The sequence below is a fragment of the Garra rufa genome, chromosome 10 (genome assembly GCF_049309525.1).
Source record: "Garra rufa chromosome 10, GarRuf1.0, whole genome shotgun sequence".
NCBI lineage: Eukaryota > Metazoa > Chordata > Actinopteri > Cypriniformes > Cyprinidae > Garra > Garra rufa.
The window spans coordinates 14,442,198-14,452,773 of NC_133370.1; the positions used below are offsets into that span (position 1 = coordinate 14,442,198).

At 34.9% G+C, this 10,576-nt stretch overlaps 1 protein-coding gene across 1 annotated transcript; it reads left to right on the forward strand.

The window, feature by feature from the left end:
- The first annotated feature begins 149 nt into the window (after positions 1-149).
- Positions 150-8,877, forward strand: klhl6 (kelch-like family member 6). The gene is made up of 7 exons (XM_073848202.1): positions 150-514; positions 637-802; positions 2,561-3,010; positions 3,283-3,520; positions 3,659-3,861; positions 7,924-8,137; positions 8,242-8,877. Exons 1-7 carry the CDS (start codon positions 243-245, stop codon positions 8,541-8,543), a joined length of 1,845 nt encoding a protein of 614 aa, XP_073704303.1. The 5' UTR covers positions 150-242; the 3' UTR covers positions 8,544-8,877.
- Positions 8,878-10,576: the final 1,699 nt, after the last annotated feature.

The window sequence follows — 10,576 nt, forward strand, 5'->3', positions numbered from 1 at the left end:
TGAGCATGTGAAATGATATATTTCCCCTAAAACAGTTGCTTTAAATGCACAAACATAATGCAAATGACTTGAGTAGCTGCAAAGCTGAATTTGAGAGGCTTCAGCACTTCCTCTTTGTAGTCAGTTATGAAAACAGGAAGCCAACTTGTTAGGAAAGAACAGTTCAGCTTTCAGCGCTAGACATCACATGGTGTTCAACTTCATTCAGAGGAGAAATTTATAACTTTTTTGGACTCCAGATCATGGCTGACACTCTAGAGAATAACTCTGAGTGCCCTTCATCTGCCAAGAGTGAAGCTTCAGCAGGCGGTCTGAGCATGCTGGAGAGCTCGATACAGGAGAACCGACAAGATGGGCAGGTTGTGTTTGAAGACTCTGTGTTTGCTGGTTATTTGCAGGATGGACTGCACAGTCTCCGACTGGAGGTCTGCTTAACCGACGTCAACCTCCACGTACAGGGTCAGAGCTTCCAGTGCCATCGAGTGGTGCTTGCAGCAGCCAGTCATTATTTCAGGTCAGCCAGTAGCACATTCAGATCTTTTGATGTGATGTACAGAGAACAAGTTTGCTTGTTTCATGCCACCGTAAAGTTTGAATATGCATTTGAATTTTTATATATTAATATATATTTTACAGAGCAATGTTTTGTAATGACTTGAGAGAAAAACATGAAGAAAACGTAAATATTAAAGGCATTGATCCTGACACCATGCGAGTCCTGTTAGAATACACTTACACCAGCAAAGTCATCATAACCAAGGACAATGTTCAGAGAATGCTTGAGGCAGCCAGCCTTTTTCAGGTTTGTGCTATCACAGCTTTATATCAAACTTTTTCTTCATAGACAGTATTTTTACTCTTTACCAGTCTTTTGTCACGTACGACCGTTTTAGTGTTCAGCGGTGTGTTTTTGCTGGAGACAAGTGTTATTTCGCTTTTTTTTACTTCCCCAGTGCCACATTTGTGGCATTTTATGTTTTTGTTTCTTTTTGTTGGAGGTGAAGACATCAAAATCACCTGAAAAGTACCGAACATGGGGAAGTGAAACTACATTATTTACAGAGGGGGTATTTTTTTCAATGCAGTCAGTTATAGTAGTCACATTTGGTTAAGGTAGCTGGGTGGAGTCATATGTTTGCTAAATATAGTTAGATATGTTGTGGGGCTATTTCAGATTTTTAAAACAAAAGTGTAAAGTCAGTGAAATAAGTAATGTTTAATTTACAGAAGATATACACAGTGTAATATATAATACACGACCAGTCAAAAGTTTTTTTGTTTTTTTAAAGTCTCTTCTGCTCACCAAGCCTGTGTTTATTTGATCAAAAATACAGTAAAAAAATATCTTTACAGTTTGAAATATCTTTACTATTTACAATAACTGTTTTCTTTTTGAATATATTTTAAAATGTAATTTATTCTTGTCATCAAAGCTAAACTTTCACATTATTACTGTTTTTACTGTCACATGATCCTTCAGAATTCATTAATATGCTGATTTGCTGTTCAAGAAACATTTATTATTATTATTATCAATATTTAAAACCATCAAGTAAGTTTTTTCAGGATTCTTTGATTAATGTAAAGCTCCGAAGATCAGCATTTATCTGAATTAAAAACGTTTGTAACTTCATACACTGTACCATTCAAAACTTGAATGGAGGGGCAAGAAATGACAGAAATTAATACTTTTATTTAGCAAGGATGCTTTAAATTGATCAAAAGTGATGATAAAGACATTTATAATGTTACAAAAGATTTCTATTTTAGATAAATGCTGTTCATATGACCTTTCTATTCATCACAGAAACTTGAATAAAGCTGAAAAAATCAATAAAATCTCTTTTCAACATAATAATAATAAATGTTTTTTGAGCAGCAAATCAGAATATTAGAATGATTTCTGAAGGATCATGTGACTGGAGTAATGATGCTGAAAATTCAGCTTCGAAATCACAGGAATAAATGACATTTTACGATATATTCAAACAGAAGACATTTTAAATTGTAAAAATCTTTCAAAATCTTACTGTTTTTGCTATACTTTGGATTAAATAAATCCAGGCTTGGTGAGCAAAAGAAAAAGAAACATTAAAAATCTTTTGACTGGTAGTGTATGCTGTATAAAACACTACTGTTTAAAAATTTGGGGTCAGCAAGATTTTATGTAAATAGGTTTTAAGAGGAAGTCTCTAATGCTGTCCAAGGCTGATTTATAAAGTAAAAATTATAATATCTCGTTAGTTTCTCGTTTTTAATGTATTTTAAAATGTAATTTATTCCTGTGATGCAAAGCTGAATTTTCAGCAACATTACTCTAGTCTTCAATTCCTTTTTAATATGCTGATTTGGTACAATTATTATGAACAAAACAGTTGTATAAGTTGTAAAAAGTATACACTTTTTCAGGATTGCAGTTTTTTGTAACATTATGCAAGTCTTTTGATCACGTTTGATCAATCAGTTTTTATTTTTGCTGAATAGAAGAGTATTTAATTGTCTAAATGCAAACTGCTAATTGATTGCGCCGTAGTGACCTCAAATAAATCTATGTTTGCAGTTTCCGCGTATAGTTGACGCCTGTTCCAGTTACTTAGCAGAAGCTCTTCACCCTGAAAACTGTGTAGGAATCCTGCATCTAGCTGATGTCCATTCATTAGAGTCTTTGAAATCCCAAGTCTACACCTACATCATCCAAAACTTCTCTCAGGTGGTTGACCATGATGAGATCCTTGAGCTTCAAGCAGATGTGCTGGTCAGTCTGCTCCAGCATGATGATTTGGGGGTAACAGAAGAGGAGCAGGTGTTCGATGTGGTTATGCGTTGGGTGAGGGCCAGAGAAGATGAAAGAAAAGCTCAGCTGCCTCGTGTCCTCACACATGTGAGGCTACCCTTGTTGGACCCATGGTACTTTGTAGAAAAGGTGGAAGGAGACCCTCTGATCCGCCAGTGTGCCGAGGTGTTCCAACTGCTGCAGGAGGCCCGGGTTTATCACCTCTCAGGGAAAGAGGTCAGTTTTACAAAGGTGACCTTTCTAAATGCTTGATGTCATGTTGAAGTAGTCACAAGACATTCAAATAGAGGAAGTGAAATCCAAGCTTAGGAATTATGATTGTGTGTCATAATGATATTGCAAGCTTTCTTTTTGGAGGAAGTGTACTAGGGAAGGGTACTGTTTGGTTACCAGCATTCTACAGCGTATCTACCTCGTACAGGTTTGTAACAACTTGAGGGGGAGTAAATGACAGATTTTTCATTGTTCTTTCCCTCTTGTTTTAATAGGTGATCTCAGAGCGCACCAAACCAAGAGTGCGGGAGTTCCAGTCTGAGGTGTTTATGATCATTGGAGGATGCACAAAAGATGAGAAGTTTGTATCTGAGGTGACCTGTCTGGACCCACTACGCAGGAGTCGCTTAGAGGTCGCAAAACTACCCAACACAGAGATGGAATCTGAAAATGAAAATAAGAAGTGGGTGGAGTTCGCGTGTGTCACCTTTAGAAACGAAGTCTACATATCGGGTGAGCATCAGTACATCACACTGACACACGGAGATAGAGCGATAAAGTGACAGTAGCTATGTAACTTGTTCTCATGTGCGCTGATGTGCAAGATCAAAGAGGAAATCTGTTGAACAAATTGTTTTAAATTTAAAATAGGTGGCAAGGAAACATTGCATGATGTGTGGAAGTATAATGCATCACTAAACAAATGGATCCAGATAGAGTATCTCAACACAGGCCGGTGGAGACACAAGATGGCAGTTGTTGGAGGAAAAGTCTATGCTTTGGGTGGTTTTGATGGAACTCAGAGACTGAACAGTGTTGAAGCCTATGATCCATTTCACAACTGCTGGACAGAGGTGAGTCCTGGAAATATCTGGTTTGGAAAAATTCCGTAATTTTAGGCCCTTTTCTGCCACTAAATAAAAAACAAAAAGGTTACTGCGACTTTTTCTCTTACAATTCAGACTTTTTTCCTCAGTATCGCGTGATATAAACTCGCAACTCTGACTTTTTTTCCTCAGAATTGCGTAATATAAACTCGTAATTGTGAGTTATAAAGTCACAATTCAGACTTTTTTTCTCAGAATTGTGATATAAACTCAAAATTGCAAGAAATAAAGTCCAAATTTGGATGAAACTTGCCATTCAGCATTTTTTCAATTCAAAATAAAGTCAGAATTGCATGATATAAACTTGCAATTGTGAGTTATAAAGTCAGAATTATGAGATATAAACTCAAAATTCAGACTTTTTTCTCAGAATTGCATAAAACTCAGAATTGCAAGAAATAAAGTAAAAACTGGGAGATAAAAATGTGTAATTCTGCACAGCAATTGCAGATTTATATCTCGTAATTCTAGCTTTTTCTCAGAATTGTGTGATAAAGTCACAATTCAGATTTTTTTTTTTTCAGAACTGTGATATAAACTCAGAATTGTGAGAAATAAAGTCAGAATTGGGAAATAAAAACTCGCAATTCTGCATTTTTTTCTCGCAATTGCGAGTTTACCATCTTGCAATTCTGACTTTTTTCTCAGAATTGTAAGATATAAAGTCAGAACTGTGTGATATAAATTTGCAATTGTGAGTTGTAAAGTCAGAATTACGAGATATAAACAGTTCAGACAATTTCTCTTAGAACTGCGTGATATAAACTCAGAATTGCAAGAAACAATGTCAAAATTGGGAGATACCAATTCATTTGTGACATACACCGCGTTCCAAATTATTATGCAAATGATATCTTTCTCTGGTTTTCATAATTAGTCAATGCAAATGACAGTCAGTATAATTTTTAAGTCATCAACCATTAGGGTATAATTCGAATTTTATTGAACAAACCTAATGATAACAGTATTTATTTAAAAAATAAAAAACTGAAAATGCACTGTTCCACATTATTATGCACAACAGAGTTAAAACATTGTATAGGTTGTAAAGAACTGAAAATGGGCATTTGCTGAATTTGCAGCATTAGGTGGTCATATTTACTGAAATCTAAATCTATTTCAATCAAAAACATCCTAACTGGGCAAGTTACATCTTACCATAGGACCCCTTCTTTGATATCGCTGTCACAATTCTTGCATCCATTGAATTTGTGAGTTTTTGGAGAGTTTCTGATTGAATTTGTTTGCAGGATGCCAGAATAGCCTCACAGAGCTGCTGTTTTGATGTGAACTGCCTCCCACCCTCATAGATCTTTTGCTTGAGGATGCTCCAAAGGTTCTCAATCTGGTTGAGGTCAGGGGAGGATGGTGGCCACACCATGAGTTTCTCATCTTTTATGCAGATAGCAGCCAATGACACAGAGGTATTATTTGCAGCATGAGATGGTGCATTGTCATGCATGAAGATGATTTTGCTACGGAAGGCACAGTTCTTCTTTTTGTACCATGAAAGAAAGTGGTAAGTCAAAAACTCGATATACTTTGCCGAGGTCATTTTATTACCTTTAGGGATCCTAAAGGGGCCAACCAGCTCTCTCCCTATGATTCCGGCCAAAAACGCCACCTCCTTGTTGTGGTCGCAGCCTTGTTGGGACATGTTCCATCCACTACTCCATCTATCTGGACCATCCAAAGATGCACAACACTCATCAGTAAACAAGACTGTTTGAAAATGAGTATTCATGTATGTCTGGGCCCACTGCAACCGTTTCTGCTTGTGAGCATTAGTTAGGAGTGGCCGAATAGTAGGTTTATGCACAACTGCAAGCCTCTGGAGGATCCTACACCTTGATGTTTGCGGGACTCAAGAGGCACCAGCAGCTTCAAAAACCTGTTTGCTACTTTGTAATGGCATTTTAGTAGCTGCTCTCTTAATCTGATGAATTTGTTTGGCAGAAACCTTCCTCATTCTGCCTTTACCTGCACGAACCAGTCTGTGCTCTGAATCAGCCTCAGATCTCTTCACAGTACAATGATCACACTTATGTTTTCGTGAAATATCTAATGTTTTCATACCTTGTCCAAAGCATTGCACTATTTGACGCTTTTCGGCAGCAGAGAGACCTTTTTCTTTCCCATAATTGCTTGAAACCTGTGGCCTGCTTAATAATGTGGAACATCCTTCTTAAGTACTTTTCCTTTAATTGGGCTCATTTGGCAAACTATTTATCACAGGTGTCTGAGATTCATTTCAGTGATCCAAAGAGCCATGAGACACAATACCATCCATGAGTTTAATTGAAAAACAAAAAACTGTGTGTTTATGACACTTACATACAATTTGCATAATAATTTGGAACGCGGTGTAAACTCCCAGTTGTGAGTTATAAAGTCAGAATTGTGAGATATGAACCTGTAACTGCAAGTTGTAAAGTCAGAATTACGAGATATTAACAATTCAGACTATCTTTCTCTCAGAATTGCACGATATAAACTCAGAATTGCAAGAAACGATGTCAAAGTTGGGAGACACCAACTCATTTGTGACAAACTCTCAATTGCGAGAAATTATAAAGTCAGAATTGTGATGTATAAACTCGCAATTCTGAGTTATAAAATCAGAAATGTGTGATATAAACTAACAACTCAGACTTTTTTTCTCAGAATTGCAAGAAATGAAGTCAGAATTGAGAAATAAAAACTCACAATTCTGCACAAACTGCGAGTTTGTATCTTGCCATTCAGACTTTTTCTCTCAAAATTGTGAGATATAAACACAGTTGCGAGTTATAAAGTCAGAATTGCATAATATAAATTCGCAACTGCGGGTTATGATGTCGGAGTTGTGTGATATACACATGCAATTGCAAGTTTTAAAAGTCAGAGTTGCAAGATATAAACTCAGAACTGTGAAAAATAAAGTAAGAATTGTGAGATTTTTTTCACAATTGCAATTTATATCACACAATTCTGAGAAAAAAAAAGTCAGGTTATATCTCGCAATTCTGACTTAATTTACAATTGAGTTAATATCTCACAATTCGGAGAAAAAAATCTGAATTGCGAGTTTGTATCATACAATTCTGAGAAAAAAAAGTCAGAATTGTGAGTTTATATCCTGAGAAATAAAATTAATTTATATCTCACAATTCTGACTTTATAACTCGCAATTGCGAATTGATATCACGCAATTAGGAGGGAGATGTAAACTCGTAATTGCGAGAAAAAAAAAGTCAGAATTGTGGAATTAACCTTTATTTACTGCAATTACCTTTTTTATTTTTTATTTAGTGACAGAAATGGGCTTACATACTTTGCAGTCCTAAAAAGTACAAAGAAAAAGTGAGAGAGAGAGAGAAATACTTTTTCATTTTCAGTTACCAATTTAATTGAAAGAGTGTTTATTAGTTTTAACATAATTTTGTATTGTTTACAGGATTTGGGGGCCAAAAATGTCTAATATATGTACACAGTGTCTTTCGTGTATGAGAAAATGTGTGCAATTAAAATATGTATTGAAATAGATGTATAAAACATTTTAAACTGTCATTTATTCCTGTGAGTCTAAATTTTCAACAGCCGTTACTCCAGTCTTCAGTGTCACATGATCCTCCAGAAATCATTCTAATATGCTGAATTGCTTAAGAAATACGTATTACAATAAGTAATAACAACATGCTGCTTTTGCCATTTAATATTTTTGTGTAACCTATGACACAAAAGTTTGGGGTAAGTAAGAAGAAAAACGATCAGCAAAGACACATTAAATAGGTCAAAGGTGACAGTATAGACATTTATAATGTTACAAAAGATATCGACATTAATAATAAAAACCTTTATTATAATTAATCAAATCAGCATGAACGATTTCTGAAGGATCATGTGACCCTGAAGATTTGAGTAATAGCTGTATGAATAGAGATGCACCTATCATAATTTTTCAGTGTGTTTATGATGGTTAATCTGATCATATTACATACAGGAATTTTCATAACAATTTAGCACTTAATATTTTTCTCCACCTTCCAGGCAGCAGCGCTCATGCTGAGCGTGAGCTCCTTCTCCTCTGCCAGCTATGACCAATACATCTTTGTGATAGGTGGAGGTCCCAATGGCAAGCTAGCCACAAACAACATGCAATGCTTTGATTCCATATCAAATAAATGGAGCCTAAAATGCCCGATGCCAACTGAGGCCAAATGCACAAATGCGGTGACCTTTAAGGATGCCATTTTTGTTGTTGGTTTGTACCTTTTACATTGTTTTATTCTTAAATAAAACAAACTACTCACCAGAGATAACCACCATGCTTTGATGATAACACGTGTCATTTCCTCTCAAATAAAGGTGGCGCGATGAAGGCCTTGTATTCCTACAGTCCTCTGGAAGACTCCTGGACGCTAATAATCCAGCTGGGTTGTGAGAGGGCCAGCTGTGGCATCTCTGCCTGCAATAACAAAATCTTCATTACTGGTGGCCGTGATGACAAGAATGAGGTGATTGCTACTGTTCTCTGCTGGAACCCAGAGACAAAAAAGTTGACTGAGGAGTGTGTGCTTCCACGTGGAGTGTCTCACCATGGCAGTGTGACTCTTAGGAAGTCCTACACACATATACGCAGGATAACGCCTGGAGCAGTCACTGGATGACATGTTCAACAACTAAAGACACTTTATTTTACTACATGGTTTACCTTTACTTTTTTCAAGCCAATACGATCAAGTTGAACCAGTATTACACTGATACTGAAAGTGTTCTCTTTTTACATTTAACTACAGAGTTTGTACCACAGTGTAACTGGTGTGTTAATCTGGACAATGCAAAAAATGCTTGCACTTTAAAGTTATACCATTTACAGTAATTTTATACATGGAAACATTAGTATTTATTCTGTTAATATTGACACACTCAAAATCATGAACACAACTTTTTTTATTCTAGGTTGAAATCAAAACTCACTATTTTCTTAATTATTTTTTTTTTTTGTTACTGAACTTATTGTGAACAATTCATGTTCATGTGTAATTTATTAAAATAATTGTTGACATTATTTTTAATAAAACTTACATACTTTTGTATGCCAGATGTCACCAATCATTTAGCCTGATTAAACCCCACCGCTTTCTTACAATTAATTGCAAACTCATTATTATCTGCCTCTATCCAATCAGCAACTGATGAAGAGAAAGATGAATAAAAGTTAGCACCCTGGGTCATTCCTAGTAACATTTCAACTTGGAATATATATTTTTTTCAACTGCATATGATTCATTTTCTAAATAACCCATATAATTACGCACATATCAAACTTCCAAAAAATCATATTTTTTCCACCTCCCACCTTTCACTATTTTCTCAACTTCTCATACTTTTTTTTCAACCTCTTAACGGACAAAATGGGATTGGTTTAAAAAAAATATTTTAAACGGAACTTGTTATAAAACAAACATCTACTTTCTGCTCGTGTGTCCCTGATAACAACTTAATAATAATAAATGTAACATTTATCATATTTTTCACATTTGTACAGGACTGAAGCCAAAAAAACACACAAATTTTATTTTTGTAAAAAATATTTTTAATTTAGAAGTTTAACTAAAACTACTTAATTGTTTTAGTCCTTAACATGAAATTTTTCCTTTAATAACTGTATTCCCTATATTTTTCCAAAAAAAAAAATGACAAAGTGTGACAGGGTTGAACAGTCTTGTTTCCAGCCAAAATATCTAAAGGTATTTTCAAGACAAGTAAAAATTATTTTCTTGTTTTCAGAAAAAACAAGTCAAAATTAAGTGACAAGCAAAATAATCTGCCAATGGGGTAAGAAAAAAAATCTTATTTTAAATAGAAAACAAAATTATTTTTCTTACCCCATTGGCAGATTATTTAGCTTGTTTCAAGCAAAAATGCACTTTATTATGACTTGTTTTTTTCTGAAAAGACGACAATAATTTTTACTCATCTAGAAAATCCTTGATTTAGAAATTTTTAGATATTTTGGCTGCAAACAATACAACAAATATAAATAAGAAAAAAAAATTTGCAGTGAAGTCTGCAACACATTTGGGATAGATTGCCTTCAATTTAAATGTTTGGTATTGACCCCTTATTTCTGGCTCAACATATCTGCGTACCCAACATTGTCTTTCTGCTGCAAATGTGGGTGCAATTTCTGATGTAGGATGCTTGTCAAAGTTTAAGTGGACATATGACATCAAAAATTCTATTCTATTCTATTCTATTTATATATATAACAATGAGAAATACATATATTTGTGGTGGGGTGGAGTGTGACAGGGTAGAGGTTTTTTACTTAAAATGGCAACTGCTCCTCGTGCAGTTAGGAGAGTAGACCATATATGGCAGCAGTAAAATAAGTACATTGTAAATAATTAAAATAAAATCATTTTCATTAATTTTATGTGACCGGGTTGAGTTGTTAAGCTTGACAGTACCCATATAAACAGTACTATAATATGCCTCAAAAATATGAATAAAAAGTAGGATACTACTAACCATTTGATACTACTAACCACTATTAAAAAGACCTGAAATATGGTAAATAATGTCACGTATGAGCATGAGTCAAAATTATTATGGGCGTAGAATGGTTAGTATAACGAGGTTGAGTACAGACTGATGGACATAACCTTAGTGTTTTTTATAAAATACCTTGAAGTTT

Excerpts from the sequence above, each read along its gene's own strand:
- klhl6 (XM_073848202.1), top strand. The coding sequence starts at position 243 with ATGGCTGACACTCTAGAGAATAACTCTGAGTGCCCTTCATCTGCCAAG. Across the intron at positions 515-636 it reads GCAGCCAGTCATTATTTCAG|AGCAATGTTTTGTAATGACT; the intron begins GTCAGCCAGTAG and ends TATATTTTACAG. Across the intron at positions 803-2,560 it reads AGGCAGCCAGCCTTTTTCAG|TTTCCGCGTATAGTTGACGC; the intron begins GTTTGTGCTATC and ends CTATGTTTGCAG.